Source organism: Oncorhynchus kisutch, linkage group LG19, assembly GCF_002021735.2.
Source record: "Oncorhynchus kisutch isolate 150728-3 linkage group LG19, Okis_V2, whole genome shotgun sequence".
NCBI classification, from domain to species: domain Eukaryota; kingdom Metazoa; phylum Chordata; class Actinopteri; order Salmoniformes; family Salmonidae; genus Oncorhynchus; species Oncorhynchus kisutch.
This window is the reverse complement of record NC_034192.2, coordinates 32,348,828-32,372,141: the sequence shown is the minus strand read 5'-3', so window position 1 is coordinate 32,372,141 and position 23,314 is coordinate 32,348,828. Positions and strand designations below refer to the sequence as shown.

Below are 23,314 nucleotides of genomic sequence, written 5' to 3'. Positions count from 1 at the left end.
GCGGTAGGGACACAAGCATTTCGCTACATCTGCTAAATGTGTATGTGACCAATAAAATTTGATTTAGTACTAGGCCTATCAGAAATTAAAGTCTTAAACATGCGCAGGCTATTTAACCCACAGTTGTGTGCCTTTGCTTACCTGAAATGCCAGAATCTCCATGTACATTGCCCCTGTGTGTGCTACCTGAATTACCTGCATGTACCAGCAGGAGTTGCTCTGAGACCATGGAATATCAGAAAATAATCGTGAACAATTCAGTCTAGAATGACTTCCTGCAGGTGGCTTTCAGGCACATTTTAAACTATTTCAAATTAGAGGCCAAATTAAACCACCTTTAACAATATAGGGCCTAGTAATGATGAAAACAACCAATTATAATGGTCATATAAACTCAGCAAAAAAAGAAACTTCCCTTTTCAGGACCGTGTCTTTCAAAGATAATTTGTAAAAATCCAAATAACTTCACAGATCTTCATTGTAAAGCGTTTAAACACTGTTTCCCATGCTTGTTCAATGAACCATAAACAATTAATGAACATGCACCTGTGGAACGGTCATTAAGACACTAACAGCTTACAGACGGTAGGCAATTAAGGTCACAGTTATGAAAACTTAGGACACTAAAGAGACATTTCTACTGACTCAAAACACAAAGAAAGATGCCCAGGGTCCCTGCTCATCTGTGTGAATGTGCCTTAAGCATGCTGCAAGAAGGCATGAGGACTGCAGATGTGGCCAGGGCAATACATTGCGATGTGAGACGCTTAAGACAGTGCTACAAGGAGACAGGACAGACAGCTGATCGTCCTCACAGTGGTAGACCACGTGATGGTCGGATTCGCCTTGATCATCAAAGGAATGATCGTTACACCGAGGCCTGTACTCTGGAGCGGGATTGATTTGGAGGTGGAGGGTCTCTTAAGGTCTGGGGCAGTGTGTCACATCATTGGACTGAGCTTGCTGTCATTGCAGGCAATCTCAATGCTGTGCATTACAGGGAAAACATCCTCCTCCCTCATGTGGTACACTTCCTGCAGGCTCATCCTGACATGACCCTCCAGCATGACAATGCCACCAGCCATACTGCTCGTTCTGTGCGTGATATCCTGCAAGACAGGAATGTCAGTGTTCTGCCATGGCCAGCGAAGAGCCCGGATCTTAATACCATTGAGCACGTCTGGGACCTGTTGGATCGGAGGGTGAGGGTCATTCCCCCCCAGAAAAATCCAGGAACTTGCAGGTTCATCGGTGGAAGAGTGGGGTAACATCGCACAGCAAGAACTGGCAAATCTGGTGCAGTCCATGACGAGGAGATGCACTGCAGTACTTAATGCAGCTGGTGGCCACACCATATACTGACTGTTACTTTTGATTTTGACCCTCCCTTTGTTCAGGGACACATGAATAATTTCTGTTGGTCACATGTCTGTGGAACTTGTTCAGTTTCTGAGTCTTGTCACATTCATACATATATTTACACGTTAAGTTTGCTGAAAGTAAACGCAGTTGACAGTGAGAACATTTATTTTTTTGCTGAGTTTATGTCTTGAATTATGTCTGCAGCCTATTTATGCCTAAGTGATTTAGTAGGAACTTGGCCAACAACACACTTGGTTAAACATGTTGGTATTTTGACCTCAATTAATGTTTATAAGCCTATTCATGCATAATCTCACTGGTTGCACGATGCACATCCAGCCTATATATAGATGTTGTTCTTCCTGGTTAACTGTGCCAGCAGTGGTTACTTCTGAATGTTCGCAGTTCCAATCTCTCAGTCTGTGGACTGAGAAGTTCAAACCCAAAGCTACTGTCTGGTGTTCTTTTTATTTCAATATAATTTGGTTCACAAAAGTTAGCCTATAAATCAAGAAAAATTGGTTATTGATCAAATGTATCTTCTTAATCCGTATGCACTATAATAAACTATAGCCTAGGAAACTAATCTACAACACCTAGTCAGTTCATTATGACTTGAAATGCATACTCAATCATTTATTTATTTATTTCACCTGTATTTAACCAGGTAGGCTAGTTGAGAACAAGTTCTCATTTGCAACTGCGACCTGGCCAAGATAAAGCATAGCAGTTCGACACATACAACAACACAGAGTTACACATGGAATAAACAAACATACAATCAATAATATAGTAGAAAAATCTATATACAGCATGTGCAAATGAGGTAGGATAAGAGAGGTAAGGCAATAAATAGGCCATGGTGTCGAAGTAATTACAATATAGCAAATAAACACTGGAATGGTAGAATGTGCAGAGGATGAATGTGCAAGTTGAGATACTGGGATGCAAAGGAGCAAGATAAATAAATACAGTATGGGGATGATTGGATGGGCTATTTACAGATGAGCTATGTACAGGTGCAGTGATATGTGAGCTGCTCTGACAGCTGGTGCTTAAAGCTAGTGAGGGAGGTAAGAGTCTCCATCTTCAGAGATTTTTGCAGTTCGTTCCAGTCATTGGCAGCAGAGAACTGGAAGGAGAGGCGGCCAAAGGAAGAATTGGCTTTGGGGGTGACCAGTGAGATATACAGTACCTGCTGGAGCGTGTGCTACTATGGTGACCAGTAAGCTGAAATAAGGCGGGGCTTTACCTAGCAGAGACTTGTAGATGACCTGGAGCCAGTGGGTTTGGCGACGAGTATGAAGCGAGTGGCAGCAAACGAGAGCATACAGGTCGGGGCGTTGGGTAGTATTTGGGGCTTTGGTGACAAAATGGATGGCACTGTGATAGACTGCATCCAATTTGTTGAGTAGAGTGTTGGAGGCTATTTTGTAATTGACATCGCCGAAGTCGAGGATCGGTAGGATGGTCAGTTTTACAAGGGTATGTTTGGCAGCATGAGTGAAGGATGCTTTGTTGCGAAATAGGAAGCCAATTCTAGATTTAATTTTGTACCTATCCAAAGTCCCTAGTTTTGCAGTCTATGAATGTAAGCTTTATATCAGGTAGATGGCGCTCTAGAATCACGAATGAGAGAAGTGAATGCTTAGTTTTGAAAATAGTGTGGCCTGTATGCTAACTCTGAAGCAATTTGAATGGATCCTTCAATTCATTGCAAAACCGTCTAAACTAATAAAACGAAAACGAAACCTGGCAGGGGGCATAAAAAAATGATTCAGGTCTACCAAATTATCTTAATAATCTAACAATCATCAAATTTTGTACCAAAATATTTTCTGACTCACTCACTGGTAACCTGCAGTTCTGTCTTGAATTTTGTTTGTATTTGTTCATCTTTATTTAACTAGGCAAGTCAGTTAAGAAAAAATCTTCTTTTACAATGACGACCTATAACGAATAGGTATAACCGCCTCCCCTAACCCGGACGACGCTGGGCTAATTGTGCGCTGCCCTACATAACATAGGTTAAGAAAGACTTGTGCAATACATTGAGTAACGTAGCCTAGATCATAGGAGAGGTCGTAAATCGTTCTGCAGCCTCGCCTTCTCGGCGCAGGGTTAGCTCCGAGGTTACTTCAGCTGTCTAACTATCTAATGTACCCCAGGTACGAAAACCTAGCGTTTTTGGAAAAAATACTCAAAATACAAAAATTAGTTTTTTTTTCTTATTGATGAATGAGGGTTCAACAATTAGGATACCTTCCCTATTGAGAGTTTACATTTTGAACTTTCATTCTTATATTGTAGCCTACAATGAGGCTTTAAAAACATGTATCATCAATAAAGCATATTATTTAAATGAATGGGTATAATTGTGTGTTGAATTAAAGTAGTTTGTAAATCAGCTTATAGGCTACCATTTTTAGGCTTCAGGTAGCCTTTGCCTTGACATTTCGCAAACATTTGACAAATTAAAATGTAGGCTTTGGTTTGAGCATATAGTTTAATATTGAACTAGTTTTAATGTTGCAATGTAAAAAAAAAAAATAGATTATGTTTGTAGGCTACAGTATTGCAGTCCTATCCGCCCGGTCATTTCTTCACCTTAAATTATACGCTAGATGGCGCTCTAGGATCATGAATAAAATAAGGATTTTCAGTAGGCCCATAGATAATCAACTGGGTTCCCAAACTTCCCACACGGCTTAAGGTCCAGTCCCTTTCAATACAATTCAGGATTAAGGTAGTGAATGTAAACGAACCACTGTTTAAGATTTTCATTAAAAATATATATGTATATATATATATAGCTATGCAATTGGAAGAATAGGTTATGACAATAACAACATGTTTTGTTATAGAATAGAACATGTTTTTACAAAGTTATCTTCGGCTTCATGTCATGTTAAAAAAAAGTATAGTTGCTCTCATGAAATTGTATTAATTGAACACTAGGCCCACTCTTTGATGGCATGCACATCTTGCCTCTGTCCACATAGAAAATAACAAACTGCGAACAGGGCCCGAATTCACAAAACCTTTCTTAAGGAGAAATGTAACATGTTTTAAAACAGTAATCTTAGTCATAAATATTTTTACGTGATTACCATTGCTAGCTAGATATCTATCTAAAACGGCTGCCTAGCAACAAACATCTTAAGAAGATTTCAAATCAAATTTCATTTGTCACATACACATATTTAGCAGATGTTATTGCAGGTGTAGCGAAATGCTTGTGTTCCTAACTCCAACAGTGCAGTAGTATCTAACAATTCACAACAATACACTCAAATCTAAAAGTGAAAAAATGGAATTAAGAAATATATAAATATTAGATTGAGCAATGTCGGAGTGGCATTGACTGAAATACAGTAGAATAGAATACAGTATATACATATGAGATGAGTAAAGCAGTGTGTAAACATTATTAAAGTGACTTGTGATTCCATGTCTATGTATTTAGGGCAGCAGCTTCTAATGCTCAGGGTTGAGTAACCAGGTGGAAGCCGGCTAGTGATGGCTATTTAACAGTCTGATGGCCTTGAGATATAAACTGATTTTCAGTCTCTCGGTCCCAGCTTTGATGCACCTGTACCGACCTTGCCTTCTGGATGATAACGGGGTGAACAGGCCGCGGCTCAGGTGGTTGATGTCCTTGGCGATCTTTTTGACCTTTTCTGTGACATTGGATACTGTAAATGTCTAGGAGGGCAAGTAGTTAGCCCCTGGTGATGCATTGGGCAGATCGCACCACCCTCTGGAGAGCCCTGGGGTTGCGAGCGGTGCAATGGCCGTACCAGGCGGTGATACAGTCCAACAGATGCTCTCAATTGTGCATCTGTAGACGTTTGAGGGACCAAGGACCAAGCTAAATTTCTTCAGCCTCTTTAGGTTGAAGAGGCGCTATTGCGCCTTCTTTACACACTGTCTGTGTGGGTAGACCATTTCAGATCATAACTGATGTGTTCACCGAGGAACTGTGCTCCCTCTGCTGTTTCCTGAAGTCCATGATCAGCTCCTTTGTTTTGTTGACGTTGAGTGATAGGTTATTTTCCTGGCATCTCTCTCCCAGGGCCCTCACCTCCTCCCTGTAGGCTGTCTCGTCATTGTTGGTAATCAGGCCTACTACTGTTGGGTCGTCTGCAAACTTGATGATTGACTTGGAGGCATGCATGGCCACGCAGTCATGGGTGAACAAGGAGTACAGGAGGAGGCTGAGTACACACCCTTGTGGGGCCCCTGTGTTGAGGATCAGCAAAGTGGAGGTGTTGTTTCCTACCTTCACCACCTGGGGGTGGCCCGTCAGGAAGTCCAGGACCCAGTTGTACAGGGCGGGGTTCAGACCCAGGGCCCCGAGGTTAATGATGAGCTTGGAGGGTGAGCTATAGTCAATTAACAGCATTCTTACGTAGGTATTCCTCTTGTCCAGATGGAATAGGGCAGTGTGCAGTGTGATGGCGATTACATTGTCTGTGGATCTATTGGGGGGGTAAGAAAATGTAAGTGGTTCTAGGGTGTCAGGTGGAGGTGATATGACCCTTAACTAGCCTCTAAAAGCACTTCATGATGACAGAAGTGAGTGCTACGGGTCAGTAATTTAGTTCAATTACCTTTGCTTTCTTGGGTACATGAACAATGGTGGATATATTGAAGAAAGTGGGGACAGCAGACTGTGATAGGGAGAGATTGAATATGTCCGTAAACACTCCAGCCAGCTGGTCTGCGCATGCTCTGAGGTTGCGACTAGGGATGCCATCTGGGCCGGCAGCCTTGCGAGGGTTAACAGTTAACATGCTTAAACGTCTTACTCGCGTCGGCCATGGAAACGGAGAGCCCACAGTCCTTGGGAGCGGGTTGCGTCGGTGGCACTGTGTTATCCTCAAAGTGGGCAAAGAAGGTGTTTAGCTTGTCCAGGAGCAAGACTTCGGTGTCAGCGATGTGGCTGGTTTCCCCTTTGTAGTCCGTGATTGTCTGTAGACCCTGCCATAGAAGATATTTGAATTATTTTCAAATGAACTTCTCAATTTTAAGATGTTATTAAGGAATTGCAGTTATGAACCTCTTAGGAACTTCTTTTTTTTTTCTTAAAAAAGCTTCTTAAGTTTTTGCGTAAGAAGTGCTTTGTGAATCTGGGCCCAGCTCCGCCATTCAACCGGTTAGCAGGGCACTGTGCAGGACGAGACCTCCCCCCCCATTCTCTCGCTCTCCTCTTTCTCTCTCTCTGCGTGTGAGGGAGAGAAATGACCGCTGTGTGTGCTCGGCCGGGTCAGTCAGGTGATTGTTGGTGAGTGTGAGCAAGGTGAATTCGCCGTCGGACAATGCAGTGGGGGTGCAAGGAAATGCGGGGGGCGGATGAAACGATCGTAATGCTCCGTGTAATGCATGTTAATGTAACAGGCACCGAGGGACTGTCGGTACATCCAACTGAGTGCTTAGGGATTATTTATCACAAAACATTTGTATTATGTTGGGGAACGGTTGATCCCGGATAGCTACACACTAATCCTCCACTCCGTTAATTAAAAAGACGATGAAACCAATGGAAATTGTGTTTTTTCAGAAATGTAATCATTTCTGGAGAAGCTTAACCATCTGCTGGAGGTTAAGTCTGTGAGCAGATTGTGTTTTCTGGTTATTTAAACCTGCGGATTTAACTTTTTTTTCTAGAAGAAGGGCGGGTGGAGATTTTCTGTGGGTGAAGGGGGGAAGGAGGAGGAAGTCGCTAAGGAAGGGTGTCCAACAAGCTCTCACAGTTTCATGCCAGAATTAGACCTTCATGTTTTTCAAATATCACATTTCGAAGATGTTCCAAACGTCAAATTTCGAAGTGTTTGGTTACTTAAATTGTATCGTTAAATTAAGCATTACCTCCGAATTTGGACGTCGAAGACAGATTTGTATCATGGTGATCTGCCTGGGGTTTCGGGAAGATATTTATTTGGTCAGTGGCTGTGTTGTCAGCTCAAGTGGAGAAATTTGAGCTTGAGCCACGGCGTTTAATTAGAATGCGACTCGAGTCTGTCGAGAGAGGAGGCCTAGCGCGCGCAGGGATTCTGTAAACCTAGTGTGTCCGCATGTGTGCGCGCACGTGGTTGATATCTGACTGACTGGCCAGGATTAAAGGGGAAACGATTAGATGTGCGCAAACATGTACCGCACTCTTAACAGACCCGGGCCGTCCTCTTGGTTTTATCATAGCCAGACCTGCCAGCTCCATCATCTAGTCAAGTTATTCCATCCTGTTGACATCTGTTCATATTACTTGGGCTAACATTTAGCCTTGTCTGTACAAATAACCTCTGTCTTTTGTCATGCTTTTATGTTATCTAGGGTAGCCTAGTGGTTAGAGCGTTGGACTAGTAACCGGAAGGTTGCAAGTTCAAACCCCGCGAGCTCATAAGGTACAAATCTGTCGTTCTGCCCCTGAACAGGCAGTTAACCCACTGTTCCTAGGCCGTCATTGAAAATAAGAATTTGTTCTTAACTGACTTGCCTGGTTAAATAAAGGTAAATTAAAAAAGGACCGCAATTATCCCTGCAAATTATAATGTAACATTTAATTTTGATATAATCCGAACAGTAATACCTTAATGTGATTAAAGGGCGTGATTGTGGTTTTATGAAGTTGCTTTTATGATGATTGTGTTGATACATGTTCAGGTCTGCTTACACAGAGAGAGGAGTTGTAATGCGTGTTTGTACCAGAGTATCAGTTCTTCTTTAAACGATTGTCATTATTTTTGAGTTGGGAAAATGGATGCTCACAAACAACCTTTAAAATTGAATAACCCATTAAGTATAATTTTTGTAAACCCCAAATTCTCTATTTTGATTTAAATCATCAATGTGGTCATTTGGGTATTCATTTTCTAGGAAGCTATTGGAGGCACAGTTTCATATACTGGCCAGTATCTATATGAAACAAGAAGAGCCTTTTTTAGTGGCTTTAATTTCCAACTCTGTGTCTATGTAAAGTGTTGTCTTTAAAGGCCTGAAGGACACTTTGCAGTGCGAGACCTCTGAAACCTCCGTCAGCTGCGCAGCGCAGTAACTAGAAAACGACACCCTCGATGAAAAGCAATTAGCTATTAATCCAGATCAGCCCCTGATGTCTCCACTGAAAGCTACGCTGCTTTCGCGTCTCTAATCGCTCCGAGGAGCTGCACCAGGGAAAGGGTTAACCGTGCTACTGTAATTAGAGTCGCTGCTCTCGTGTCTTCGTTCTCCAATACAGTGCTGCTCGCAACTACGGAACCCCTCCCTCTCCTTACACACACACACACACGCACGCACACACACACACACACACCCTCCTCCCCACCAGACCGATTGTCTAATAAACTGGAAATTCAGAGCGCGAGCCTCCCGCGCTCACACACTGCCGGTATTGCGCGCGGGGAGCACAACACATAGAGACACTCAACTCCTCTCCTCCCCTCCAAGTTTACATTCTTGTTTTTATTATTCTAAAGAGCATTTGATGAAAGTAGGCTACATTGTAAGTGCATAAAGGAGCAACACGCTCTGACGTGTTTGCTTGTTTGTTTTCTACAACAACTGGAAACGAATCCACGAATCATTTTACAAAGCGCATAATGTCAGTTACGGGTAAACTCATCCTGTGCTGTTTTCACGGTTGATGATTTTCTTGGGAAGCTTTGAGATGGAGCACAGGCTCACGAGCACGCGGTGGACACCGTTAACCGGGCTGGTGGTGTGCCTGCTGGTGTGCGCGTGTGTGGTGGACCTGGTTCTGGCACAGATTCGGTACTCCATCCCGGAGGAGTTGGATCACGGGGCTTTTGTCGGTAACATCGCTGAGGACCTCGGTTTGGACGTGGCCAAACTGTCCGCCCGTCGCTTCCGGATAGTCTCCGGTGCCAAGAAACAGTACTTAGAGGTGAATCTGGAAAACGGTATTTTATTTGTTAACGAGAAGATCGATCGCGAGGAGCTGTGTGAACGGAGCCCGACCTGCTTCTTACACTTGCAAGTGGTGATCGAGAATCCGTTAGAACTGTACAGAGTGGAGGTGGAGATTTTGGATGTGAACGACAACTCTCCCAGCTTCCCGTGGAGCGAGTTCAATCTGGAGATTACAGAGTCAGCGGCGCCCGGGTCCCGGTTCCCGTTGGAGAGCGCGCAGGACCAGGACGTGGGCACCAACTCGCTCCGATCCTACCAGCTGAGCTCCAACGAGCACTTTGTACTAAACATCCAGACACGTAATGACGGGAGCAAGTTTGCCGAGCTCGTGCTGGGGACCCCGCTGGACAGGGAGCAGCAGAAGACGCACGAGATGGTGCTCACAGCCGTGGACGGGGGGTCGCCAGAGCGTTCGGGCACGGCTCTCATCACCATCACGGTGTTGGATGCCAACGATAACGTGCCGGTTTTCGACCGGTCTGTTTACCGGGCGAGCCTGGTAGAAAACGCACCGAGAGGGACTTTAGTGCTGAAGCTAAATGCCACCGATTTGGACGAGGGTGCGAACGGAGAGGTCTCATACGCGTTCAGTGGGCACGCACCGCTCAAAGTGCGCGAGCTGTTCAGCGTGGACCAGTATACGGGTGAGATCCGAGTGAAGGGGATTGTGGACTATGAGAAAGCGAGTGTTTATGAGCTGTACGTACAGGCTAAAGACAGGGGTCCCTCGGCAGTGGCCGTGCACAGTAAGGTACTGGTGGATGTCTTAGATGTGAATGACAACGCGCCGGAAGTCATCCTCACCTCCGTGTCCACACCTGTCCAGGAAGACGCGCCACCGGGCACGGTGATAGCCGTTATAAGTGTCATGGACCGGGACTCGGGAGAGAACGGGAATGTGGACTGCCAGATCCCCAGCAACGTCCCCTTCCAGCTCCACTCCTCCTTTAAGAACTACTACACTCTGGTGACTAGCGAGTTTCTCGACAGAGAAGCCGTCTCCGAGTACAACATCACCCTCACGGCCCGGGACCTGGGCTCCCCGTCTCTCTCCACGAGGAAAACCATCCTCGTCCAAGTGTCTGATATTAACGACAACCCCCCGCGCTTCGCACAGCCATCATATACCGTTTATGTGACCGAGAATAACGCCCCGGGCGCATTCATTTGCTCAGTCACTGCTTTCGACCCTGATTCTAATCAGAACGCCTATCTGTCCTATTCGATTCTAGAGGGTCAGATCCAAGGCATGCCCGTGTCCACTTACGTCTCCATCAACTCGGACAACGGAAACATTTATGCGCTGCGATCCTTTGACTACGAACAGCTAAGGAACTTTCAGATACGGGTGCAGGCGCAGGACGCTGGTTTCCCTCCGCTCAGCAGCAATGTCACGGTAAATGTGTTCGTTTTGGACCAGAATGATAATGCTCCGGTTATCGTGTCCCCATTGCCCAAGAACGGGACCGTGGCGACAGAGGTAGTCCCGAGGTCAGTGGATGCGGGGCACTTAGTCGCCAAGATCACTGCGCTAGATGCGGACGCAGGACAGAACTCGCGCCTCTCCTACCAGGTGCTCCAGGCTACGGACCCGGGGCTGGTCAGTGTCGCCCTCTACACGGGAGAAATAAGGACCATTCGCCGGTTCGTGGATAAGGACGCTACGAGGCAGAGAGTCGTCATCCTGGTCAAGGACAACGGGCAGCCGCCTCTCTCCGCCACCGTCTCTATCCTCCTCTCCGTGGTTGACAATGTGCCGGAGTCCCTGTCTGATTTCGGCGACCTCACTCTGAGCCCCCAGCCCCCCTCCAACCTCGCCCTCTACTTGATCGTGTCACTGAGCACCATCTCGCTAATCTTCCTGGTGGCTATTATCGTCCTGGCTGCGGTCAAGTGTTACAAGGACAGAGAGACCATCAGTGGGTATAACCTCCCCCCTTTCGCCTGCTGCTGTTGCGGGGGCTTCCAACCAGAGCCGCCCCCGGAGGTGTTCAAGAAATCTAACCTAAACCTGCAGATCTCCACCGGGGCGAAGGTGCCCACCAACTGCATGGAGGTCAATGGCAACGGTACTCTGTCCCAAGCCTACTGTTATAAAGTATGTCTGACCCCCGAGTCAGCTAAGAGCGACTTTATGTTCCTGAAGCCGTGCAGCCCCATTAGCACCCCGAGGAACAACGAGGCAAAGGGGGCTGATAACTTGGCTTGGAGCGCGCACCACCGGAGCTCATCGGTGAATAACCATTCCGGAGCCACCACTCCAAATGAGGTAACGTGAGAGTAAATGTGTTGGCTTTCAAATAATTGATTTTGATAATCATCAAGTACACGACATTCCACCTAATGAAGGTCAAATCATACAAGCGAAAGTGTAATATGTTTGCCTGGACTTGAACGATATTCATATCAACGTAAAAATAAATCGGACTTGGTAAACTTTCTCCTAATGTAACCAATACGTATTTAGTTTACATTTCTGTTGGTGTTTATATTTGACAAACCACAACCTTGATTATACAGTAATGGCATATGAGTAAATGAAAAGGAAGTGAAATAATTAGAGAGTGGATATTCTATTCACAAAGGCTATGACAGAAAGCGGAACACGCCACAGTATATTTTACGCTGAGCATGTGTTGTGGAGCGCATTTCTCTCCTCTCGCACACAGAACTGATCAGTCTGCCAGAGATCTCCGTTTCACAGAGCAACGGAGAGGAATTAAACCTCAGTCATGTTTTCATCGATGCTTGTATTTCGATCCCCGATCCACGTCTTGTTTCTCATCTATTTGCTCTGTCTATAATCCTCATTTTCACATTGTTTGTTTATTTGTAAACATGTTTGGAATAATAGGGGGTTTTGAGAAATCCCATAACGTTTGTATGATTGAGTATTGTCGGTGCAATGTCTTTGTCTGTTCTGTCTGCTGCTATGTGATACGAGAGAGAGACAGACATGCAGTCTATACTTTCCTATAAAAAAACAAACACCCGTTTGAATTGATTTCTTGTAGCGTCTGCGAATTTTTACCGGGCTACAAGGTGAACGGCTGACCGAAACGTAATGACGGGAGCAAGTTTGAAATAGAACCCCGCTTGTCTGGGCTGTAGTATTCTATCAACGACCGTTCTGAAGAATTCTGCACCTCTACTCATTTTCATTCTAACGGTTTTGGGCCCATAACCCCACTAACTATGCCTCAAGGGCACAGACACGGCCGAGCCATTATACGACCCACAATGCCGTGCATACGAAAGGGTGTCGCGTCCATTATTGATGAAAAATGCAGAGATAATTTTGGGGGACGGGTGAAGGGGTCCAAGTACCAGACTGGGACGTGGCGCGCCTGTAGAGTGCCCTGGCGTTGTCCTCGCGGAATGAGAGAGGAGAGAGCTGTGGATCCTGTAACCCGGACTCAGGGGCAGACATAACATAGTACATGTAAATCAACTAGTATAATATGTACAGTTTCGTACGGTATGTATTAATTTGTGATGTCCACCATCCATTTTGTATGATATGTTAGAAATGACATTTTGTATGATATGTTACGAATTTCAATTCCTACAAAATGTTACAAATTCAGAAAAACGTATGATATGTTACGAATCACAATTTGTTGTGGGAATCGTTAGCTAGGTGGCTAACGTTAGCTAGGCTAGGGTTTAGGGTTAAGGTTAGTAATTAGGTTAAAAGGTTAGGGTTATGCTAAGTAGTTGCTAATTAGCTAAAATGGTACGTGATGAGATCCGAACACGCAACTTTAGGATTGCTAAATGTTTCGTTATACACCTGCCTATCTACCCTGACCAGGCCCTTTATCTACTTCCCCATAGTCAGATGAACTTGTGGATAACATTTGTATGTCAATGTGTTCAGTATGAAGGAAGCTCAAGGTAGTTTTCCAAGCCAATGCTAAATAGCGCTAGCAAAATGACTGGAAGTCTATTGGAATTTGCTAGCATGTAACCATACCAAACGTAACATATCATACTAATTTGACTGTCCCAGATTTACCTTTACAATGTTACGTCTAGTCTATGAGACCAGGCTGGTAAACCCGTGTTCCGAGCAACTGTGAAGGATGGGGGAGGGAGAGAGAGGGGGAGGCGATGTCGACACCGCTGTTGCCGGAGTCACTAGATGGGACCGGCAGACCGTGAATGTGATGTGTGCGTATTGCCTTTTGTCATCTCTATAATCTGGTACAATGTAGGCAGACAGTGTGACGGATAAAGGGACACACTTTTTCCCTGGAACATCTCCATCTCCGTGTAGACGAAGACTAAAAATGTCAGTCCCGTTCATAGCAAGAACACCTCTGGCCATATAAAGAACTTGATTCTAGGTCATGATGATTGTTCTGCTAGCAGCTATGTCCCTCCAGGGGCTTGGTGTCCTTGATGACGTTAATTGGTACCCTTAAATCACCCCTGTGTTCCCCGAGAGTCATGTCGCGGATGAAAGCATAAAACCTCAAAGACTTACCAATGAAACAGTGGGATGGTTAAATATCCTAGTTGTCAGCCATAACAATGTTGCATGTAGGCCTGCGTGTAGTGTAATTTCAGCAGGGTGATACAAAAAAAATACATAAATTGAGAAGGTGAAAAAGTGGAGTGGTCTGTGAAACAGAGAGATGACCTACAGTGTGTAAAGCTGCAAGGACTGCACAACTTTTCCCGCTTCTCAGCAAGACAGTAATTCAAAGCATGTTCTCAGTGCATCAGAGTAATAGGAACATTAAAAAATGATGCATAAAACCCACAAAACAATTACTTGTGTCATTTTCTTAATTTCCTGAGTGGCACGGTTTTCTTTGAAGATTAAAATCGTGTTTTCGTTTCATCCCGGTGGGGTTCTAATTGAGTTTTGTGTATTACTCCCGATGAATGTATTTTGAATACCGATTCCAATAATAACTTACGTCGCATTCTTCTTGTTAACAGCTCTAAGTCAATTAATAGAGCGTGGAATCCATAGGCTACTATGAGATTTATACCCGGAATAAATATCACTCCGCGGTGTCGGTCCCCTCTCCTGCTGTGCTGCGGTGGATGAAAGCGAAATAATTGACAGGCAAGTCATTGCTTATGGCACGGCGCACTTCCTCACTGCGTTCTGAAATAAGGCCACAGGGTGGCAGTCAAGCTCCATGGAAAAAGATATCCGGATATAATGAAGCCTAGAATATGGAAATGAAAAATGTATACTATTGGATATGTATCCCTACTCTTTGGCAAAGTCGTTGAACCAGTAGGCTATATTACTGCTGGGTGATTTCAGAACGGTTGTTTGGTGGTTTGTAAGACAGGACATGTTTTAAGATAGTATTTTCTCTCCTTTATCTATAGCTCAAGCAACCAAACACAGACTGGACCCTCACAAAGAACCAGAACTCCTCTTTGAAAAGGTAACCATTGCTTTTGACATTACACTTACCTCAGCATACCGGCCTTTTGATATGTACGTTATTAAGTTTTGGCCGGTGTGTGTTCATGCCATAAAGCATTATGTGATCATTTATGGTATGAATATTTATCCTCTGCAGCTGTAACTCTATCAACATGGATGGCACTCTGATGAGGAAGGCCATGCATGCAGACCCAGAGAACTACATGACACCCATGACTGGCCAGTACTGGACCTGGGGCACCCACATGAGGGGTAGGTGAAGGCCTGGGCCTGAAACACAACAGGCACGCACACACACACACATACACACACACACACACACACACACACACACACACACACACACACACACACACACACACACACACACACACACACACACACACACACACACACACACACACACATCTAATGCCTCTCCCTGGATAATAGAACAGCCAATGAACAGGTGGCTAATGAGCACATAGGTGTACCACTTCTACGACATACGTGTGTGTGTGTGTTTTGTGATATCCGTCTCACCTTGATTTCAGTCACGCAGTATGTTAATTGACATAATCGCTCTACTTCCACAGACTACAAGATGTCTCCTCCTGCCACTGGACCTCCTCCTCGCTCTTGGACCCCCCGGTGCACCCCTCCACCCCAGCAACAGCCCCAACCCCAGCAGCCTCCACTCCCTCCACACCCCCACCCTCACCCCCACCCACCTCCAGACTACCAGCATAACGTGTACATCCCGGGCACGCCGTCGGCTCTGTGCACCCTGAGGCCAGCAGCCACCCACCACCGCAGCGAGCTGGACGTCCACAACTCCTTCTCTACCTTTGGCAAGAAGAGACGCTTCATCCACAACTACGAGCCCCAGACAGACGCAGCAGCAGCTGTCATCAACAATGACCTGTATAATGATTAATAATGGGCTCCTGAGAGGGAATGAGTGAGTGAGTAGCCTCTATGGTATGAATGAGCCCTATATGTCTGCTAACATAGTAAACAGACTAAGGATGAAAGGAGTAAATTAAATAAGTGTACAAATGCTGGAATGAATGAATGAACTTTCGACCTCTATAATAAAGGAACGAGGGAGATGGACTAATGTTGAGGAGATGAATCTAAGAAGAGTGATCTCATTTTTACATCTGCCACTGTTGGCCATTGCTATTTTTGACACATTACTGCCACATGTTTCCCACAGTCTGTTTTTCAATGGATTTGAGTCATTTACCAGACGCTCTTATCCAAAGCAATTTAAAGGAGCAATTAGGGTTAAGTGCCTTGCTCAATGGAACATCGACAGATTTTTCACCTAGTCGGTTTGGAGATTTGAACCAGCGACATTTTGGTTACTGGCCCAATGTTCTTAACTGCTAGGCTACCTGTAGCCCAGTATGATAAATCATCATTATTAATTATTAGTATTATGATCATTAGCATTATTATTTTGACAATCAGCGTCGATCAACAGTTTGACGAGAAACATACAAATAGCCTAAGATTGGACAGCGCTTTGCACATTGTTATAAATATGAATTCTATTTTTGAATGTTTAAGAAAAGGAAAATAAATACAAATAACCAGGTTGCATTCATTCACCTGAAACGTTTTAAAATGTGGGGGTCTGTCAAGCAGATCTTGTGTGAATATATATGAATATAGCCTACTTGTAGATGCAAACTGCAATTGTGATGCAGGTGATCCACAAAGACTTAAACAGTCAACTACCCAACACATATACTGTATATACATTTCTGGGAATAAAGTATTTTTTCTCATATATGGTTTTCTTTCTTATATTATGGAGCCTATTACGCATTCTCTTGTCATCACCAGCTTTCCCCAAACAGGCCTAGAGGCAGTAAAGGTTTAATTCTAAGGATGGATTAAATTGAGTGAGACACGTATTCAATGTTTAATCAGCTTGAGTCACCCATCCACTTTAAAGTTGGGAAATTGTTTTAGGGTAAAAAAGTTCCACGGCACACTAACTCCGGGGCAGGCTTTCTGCCACGGTAAGCTGTTTTCCGTGGCAAGGAATAAACATAGTAAAATGCTAACATATGCTAATTAGGGTGCTCGCATTTCCATTCGCCCGTAGAGAATAGTCGAGGTTCATTAACTGAACAAACAGAATCTCTCCTCGAAATATAATTTAATTAAAGACGGTGGGACTTGGACACAAGCCGCGGGCTGGCAGCTTCCGTTCCAAATGCCACACCTGGATGCGATATGCCGAACCTTCTGCCCACTCTCTCCATGCCCTTTTCCTTTTAATATCCCGGGGAATGAGTTCCGAATGTCAACAGATGAGTTGTCTATCGGCCGGATTCACGGGGGTAATTAGGTCGGCGCATGACTCAGATTGAAAATAATTTTGTTAATAAGGAAACGGTCTCCATGGAGGCAAGATGCTTCTCGAACTGGAGTATAACCTTCTCTCTTCCTGGCGAGGAGGAGGAGGAGGAGAGCCATGGGGACGGTACAGCAGGGCTAGAGTTCGTTAGTTCCGCTAAACATCTCTTAAATAAAGGTGATATAGTACGTAGAGCTATTGAATCGGCTTAAAAATGGAGGCATACAATTTTTCACATGTCACAAAAATATGAAGTTGTGTCTATGAATATTAACCATAGCCTGTTATAACATGGTATAGAGTTTGGTACACTCCATGGCATGGATTAATCTGCAGCAGTGTTGTGTTCCATAGTATCCCTGACCAAAAACGTTAATATCATCACCATAATTACTATAGTGCAGGGTTCCCTAATTGGTGGTTTTAATTGCACCTCCAAGTTTTCTGAGCAAAAAAAATATTTATGTATTTCTTATTTTTATTTGTTATTATTGGACATAAAAGACTGTAAAACATTTTTTTAAAACAGGAGATCAGCTCCAAGTGATATAGAGACACGTGATCGTATACAAATGAAAGCAAGGTTTGAAATGAGTATGTGTTAGTCGAATACTATATCTGTTTGGGATTCTTGCGGTCAATTTGCCATCGGATGATTTGTCATTATGTTCGGTCTTCAGCTGAATCTAGTTGATGCCTGCTATAGAGGCTGTTATGCCCTTTCCCTTCAGTATCCAGTATAGACGCCAGTGCTCCCATATAAACCTTCTCCCACTGCCTCCGACCTTTGACCTTATTGAAGCCTAGTAAAGGCTCTATATCCTAACCTCAGAGGGAGCCTCCGTGTTTCATCACTAGAGAACGGGATGACCATGTGTGTACCCCATGCAGCTCTGTGACCCATGGGGCTTATTCTGCAGGCTTATCCCTTTACTCATCTCTTACCTCCCTCTCTAATCCCATACATTTTCCTCCAAGTCGGCTTCTCCCTTTCGCTAGATCAATGAAACACAGGGAGGGACACATTAGTTAGGTAAGCAAAAGACTTATAGAAAGTCAGTGTAAATTAATAAACACTCTTAAAAAGCTTGGCCAGAACACCATGGCCTAGATATGTATAATAATGAGATGGTACAGAGATAATGGAGACCCTTAGAGAACTGAATGAAACACCAGCCCTATCACAGTGCATGACCGATGTGACCAGGCATGGCCTAGTATAGATCTACTTACCAAGGTTACTATCTGTAAAGACTGTAGATCTGTAGTACATGTAGTCTGCCTGCTGGATCTCCACCAGGGGGCACCATTAAGTCACAAACAGAGGGAGAGCGGTGGAAAAGCTTCTTTGCATTTCAAAACAAATATCTAATCAAGTAAAACTATTTCACAGTGCTACACGTTCAACATGATGGAATAGATCACATTAAAAAAGGGCACTAACACTCAGAAAGCATGCATGGAAGAAGCAGACAAAGAAAGCACATAAGGCTTAGTTGTGTTTTAGAAATGACCGCTAGTTTAGTTGATATTAGCACAATCGTGTTGGTATTGGTTTGAGAGAAGAGATATCAGTTTGGGGATTAAGTAGCTTCCTGGTCATCTGTAGAGGTCATACGTTGGCTCTGGTTCATCAGTGGCTTCCTGGTCATCTGTAGAGATCATACGTTGGCTCTGGTTCATCAGTGGCTTCCTGGTCATCTGTAGAGGTCGTGCGTGGGCTCTGGATCCTCAGCATGTGACCTGTGATGAAAAAAAGAACACAGAATACACCAAAGTCCCGCCTACTTTACATAAAAATGTAAAATAAAAGTATAAGGGGATATGGGTGAACATATGCCGTGGTCAAGTCGAGAGACGGATCCAGTGCAATGAGTCGAGCTTACTCAGGTGTTCAAAAGCGCACTTCTGACCAAGAGCCTAATGCTTCCTTAGGTAGTTATTTATGAGTTTTAGTTTTAGAAAACGATTTCCCCGCAGAAGTGACAGTTACAGGGATGGTAAAAACAGCTTGAATATCATAACAACATCAGGGAAACGGGGCAGAACGGAACGGTGAATGAAATACAGCAGTTTTTCAACATCTTAAATTGAGCCTCTCATTCTCCTTAATGCAAAACTCCACCCCAAAACGATCCGTTTGTATTTGTTCTCATTGGTCAATTGTTGACGTAATCCCTAAAAATGTTTTGCTTGTCAGCGATCACGTTTTCAATATATGTAACTTTGAACATACAGAAATCCTCCCCATATGGTGCCTTTTGCGTCACGGGAAAATGTCTGTATTTGATTTCATTTGATTTAATGAAATGTCCCTTGAATATTGCATCTCATTTGTGAAGGCTATTAGCTAGACCCTCTGAGTACTCTGAATTTAGTCTCAAGTCGAGTACTTTTTTCCTCATTGTTAAGCTGTTTTTTAAGTAATGTTAATTACTAGTTTATAAATAGCAACTAAATAGCAACTAAATACGGTTAAATAATATATATATAAATAGTACATTGCATAATGAAAAAAACCTACTAAATTAGTGTTTGGAGGGTGGACTGACTGTGTTATTTGTCCTTAATAGTCTGGTTTTACGCACAACAACTTTGTTTCCAAGCTGGGAGAGAGCGCGTACAATCTGAAATGTTTGAATTTCCAACTTTAATTACTGAACAAGTAATGACAAGTAATGACAACCTCGCGGATTAATGTACCTTTACCCTATGCCTTTTTATGAAGGTTTTCTATTACGACATTTTTTTGCAATCGAAAACCATCAAAGGCATCGGGTAGAAGTCAATTAATCCACGAATACTAATTTAATTTGACAAATATCTTAGATGAACACGTCTTCATGAATTTGATTATGTAAACTAGAAACCTATTCAAAAACAGTATGGGATTTACACCAGGAATTAGGCGGGACTTTCATTGGGTATACAAAGGCAGTTAGGAATGTAAGAGACAGCTGCATACACAACATTACAGTCAAGACTATTCATTAATTGTATGTTAAAATCAACTGTTAGTAATATTACTGTTTTTCAACCATTCAGGCCTGCTATATTTGGCCTTCTAAACGTTTAGATTGAAATTAATAAACACGCTTGGTTAGAGTGATATTCAGGCGCTGGCCACTGGCGAGGTGCTGAAATCACTGTCAACGGTCTATTGTTGTGTCAAGTTAGGTTACAAGACAGCAAAACTGTATTTTATTCATATTTTTCGCGGGTGATGTCATAATCATTGAGTAGAGGTCAGAGAATTCTAATAGGTGGACTTGGCGCCACATTTGATTCACTGCTAGCCCATGTGTGTACATGCCCTTCATACTTAGTAATGTGAATATCAACAGCATACTTAGCAGAAACACATCAACCAGTGTGGTCTCTCTCCCAGCCTGACTCTCCTCCTGCGTTAACCACGCGGTGTCACTGTTCACCAGTAAATGTCTCAGCTCTGTTCAGAGGGAGCCAGGACACTCTCGTCCAGCCCTGCTGCAGAACAGACCTGTTTCAGCTTCAACAAACATGCCTCTTTATTTTCTATCAACGATAATTCTATGAACAACTGGCTGCTACACAGGATTTTTGTACACTCATTAATAGCATCCGAGTGTATAAGGAGTCTATGTCTAGCTGGAATTCAACGTTCAGAATGCATCGGGAAAAAAGGTGTTTCTCGGCTGTCTTTGTTTTTTGTACGTTATGGAGCAGCACTTTGTCCGTGACTCGGTACTCCATACCCGAGGAGATGGAGAGGGGGTCCGTCGTGGCCAATTTAGCCGCAGATTTGGGTCTGGAGGTTGGAGTTCTGGCTCATCGCGAGGTAAAACTTGAAATGTTCCAAGAAAGCAATAAATATCTGGATGTCAACAAAAAGACAGGGGAGCTCTACATTGTTGAAAAGATGGACAGAGAATACCTCTGCCCATCGAAAACCGCAACAACATGTTTTGTTAAACTAGACGTTATCATTGAAAGTCCCTTGCGCATTTTCAATATCGAGTTAGAAATCAAAGATATCAATGATAATGCTCCTCATTTTCGTAGAGACAGGGTAGAGCTTGATGTTTCAGAATCGGCTACCCCGGGTGAGAGATTCTCCTTGCCAAATGCCGTTGACCCTGATGGTGGTATAAACACTGTAAAAATGTACAAACTCAGTGAAAGCGAACATTTCACAATCGAAATTCAGACTGGGAGTGATGGTACTAAATACGTTGACATGGTTTTGACAAAGGCTTTAGATCGAGAGGAGCACGCCGTTCATCATCTAATATTGACCGCTGTAGATGGCGGGGTCCCTGCGCGCTCTGGTACAGCTAATATCATTGTTAGGGTGCTAGATACCAACGACAACGCCCCTCGATTCGACCACCCGGTTTATTCCGTTAATATGACAGAGAACTCCCCGATTGGAACGCTAGTAATGAAGCTTAACGCCACAGATTTAGATGAGGGCCCAAATGCAGAAATCAAGTATTCATTCACACTTTACACATCAGAGAAAACACAAGACGTCTTTGCACTAAATCCAAACACAGGAGAGATAACAGTGAAGGGCACCATTGATTATGAAGACATGAAGTTTTACGAGATGCATGTTGAGGCAAAGGACAAAGGACAGCATCCCCTATTGGGGCAGTGTAAAGTTGTAGTGCGCGTTACAGATATGAACGACAACTATCCCGATATCACCGTTAAATCCTATAAGAGCACAGTTAATGAGAATATTCCCGTGGGGACAGTCATAGCTATCGTAGGGATAAGCGATAGGGACACAGGTGACAATGGCAAAGTCAGCCTATCTATAAACCAAAACCTGCCATTTGTTTTGAACAAGTCCTCTGACGTCCTTTATGAGCTCAAAGTCTCAGAGCCATTAGACCGTGAGCAAGTGCCAGAATATGACATCACACTCGTTGTGACCGATGGAGGAACGCCCCCCTTGTCTGATAATGAAACGATAACTTTACATCTATTGGATGTCAATGATAACGGGCCACTCTTCCCTCAGTCGTTCTACACTATACCCGTTATAGAGAATAATGCACCCGGGGCCTTGCTAAGTTCCCTCACTGCGTTTGATCCAGACCTCCATGAAAACCAGTATCTAGTTTATTTCATCATAGAGAAGGAGATAGTGAACACCTCCATGTCCATGCTGTTCTCCATCAATCCGGAGAACGGTAATCTTTACGCACTAAAGACGTTTGACTATGAGATAGAGAAGGAGTTCCTTTTCCACATTGAGGCCAGAGACTCTGGTGTTCCTCCGCTCAGCAGTAACGTGACTGTCCACATCATTATTGTGGACCAGAACGACAACACCCCGGTCATAGTGTCGCCGTGGCGCGCGCACGGCTCCGTGGTGGAGGAGAAGATCCCCAGATCCACCGATAAAGGATCCCTGGTCTCCAAGGTGATAGCCATAGACACGGACTCGGTCCAGAACTCTCGGATTACATACCAGTTTCTACAGGTTACTGACGCCACCTTATTCAGTCTGGACCAATACAACGGAGAGATACGTACTATGAGAATGTTCAGTTACAGAGATCCGCGTCATCAACGGCTGGTTGTCATCGCCAAGGACAACGGGGATCCTGGTCTCTCTGCTACAGTTACCATAAAGCTCTCCACAGTGGAGATTGTCGTTAAAGCCTACTCTGACATGACGGAAGTGCCTCTAGAATATGACATATTTTCAGACTTAAACCTGTATTTGGTGATCGGCCTGGGCTCAGTGTCCTTTTTGTTATTGATCACCATATTGGTCACCTGTGTGCTGAAGTGTCAGAAACCAATGCCAAGTAAAGCGGCCCCTCCCCGTAGGAACAGCGTGATCAGCGAGAGGAATTCGACTATCGCGGATTCCACCCTGGTCTCCAACGATGCCTACTGGTACAGTCTGTTTCTAGCGGAGACAAGGAAAGGAAAGCTGGTAGTCAGACAGCCTGTGCCAAAGGCGGGCTCCAGATACATCGTGTCCAGTCTACCAAGGAGCACTGGCCTGACAGAGACCAGCGACTCAGCGGCCTCTACTTTGCAGGTAATACTAAACTCTTAATTTCAGATATTTAAACAGCTGTTTTAATGTAGTCTTTTGTCCGTGTATGTCTCTTTACAAATTCACCTCGTGCGTAAACGTCTATACATTTATTTTATTATTAAATGGAAGATACTTCAGTGCTTATAAAATAATACTCAATCTTTATACCAAAGGTCTACGAAAACCTCTAAAAGATAAATACATGTGGGAA

The 23,314-nt window shown here is 44.0% G+C and overlaps 2 protein-coding genes across 2 annotated transcripts; both read left to right on the top strand.

Moving 5' to 3' along the window:
* The first annotated feature begins 8,738 nt into the window (after window positions 1–8,738).
* si:ch73-233f7.1 (protocadherin) lies at window positions 8,739–16,484 on the top strand. Its single transcript, XM_020509213.2, has 4 exons — window positions 8,739–11,560; window positions 14,647–14,705; window positions 14,844–14,959; window positions 15,283–16,484. The coding sequence occupies exons 1-4, from the start codon at window positions 9,005–9,007 to the stop codon at window positions 15,621–15,623; spliced, it is 3,072 nt and encodes a 1,023-aa protein (XP_020364802.2). The 5' UTR covers window positions 8,739–9,004; the 3' UTR covers window positions 15,624–16,484.
* Window positions 16,485–20,550: 4,066 nt separating this feature from the next.
* Window positions 20,551–23,121, top strand: LOC116352739 (protocadherin alpha-C2-like). The gene has a single exon (XM_031797240.1). It carries the CDS (start codon window positions 20,680–20,682, stop codon window positions 23,119–23,121), a length of 2,442 nt encoding a protein of 813 aa, XP_031653100.1. The 5' UTR covers window positions 20,551–20,679.
* The last annotated feature ends 193 nt before the right edge of the window (window positions 23,122–23,314 follow it).

Excerpts from the sequence above, each read along its gene's own strand:
- si:ch73-233f7.1 (XM_020509213.2), top strand. The coding sequence starts at position 9,005 with ATGATTTTCTTGGGAAGCTTTGAGATGGAGCACAGGCTCACGAGCACG. Across the intron at positions 11,561-14,646 it reads GAGCCACCACTCCAAATGAG|CTCAAGCAACCAAACACAGA; the intron begins GTAACGTGAGAG and ends CTTTATCTATAG. Across the intron at positions 14,960-15,282 it reads CTGGGGCACCCACATGAGGG|ACTACAAGATGTCTCCTCCT; the intron begins GTAGGTGAAGGC and ends CTACTTCCACAG.
- LOC116352739 (XM_031797240.1), top strand. The coding sequence starts at position 20,680 with ATGTCTAGCTGGAATTCAACGTTCAGAATGCATCGGGAAAAAAGGTGT.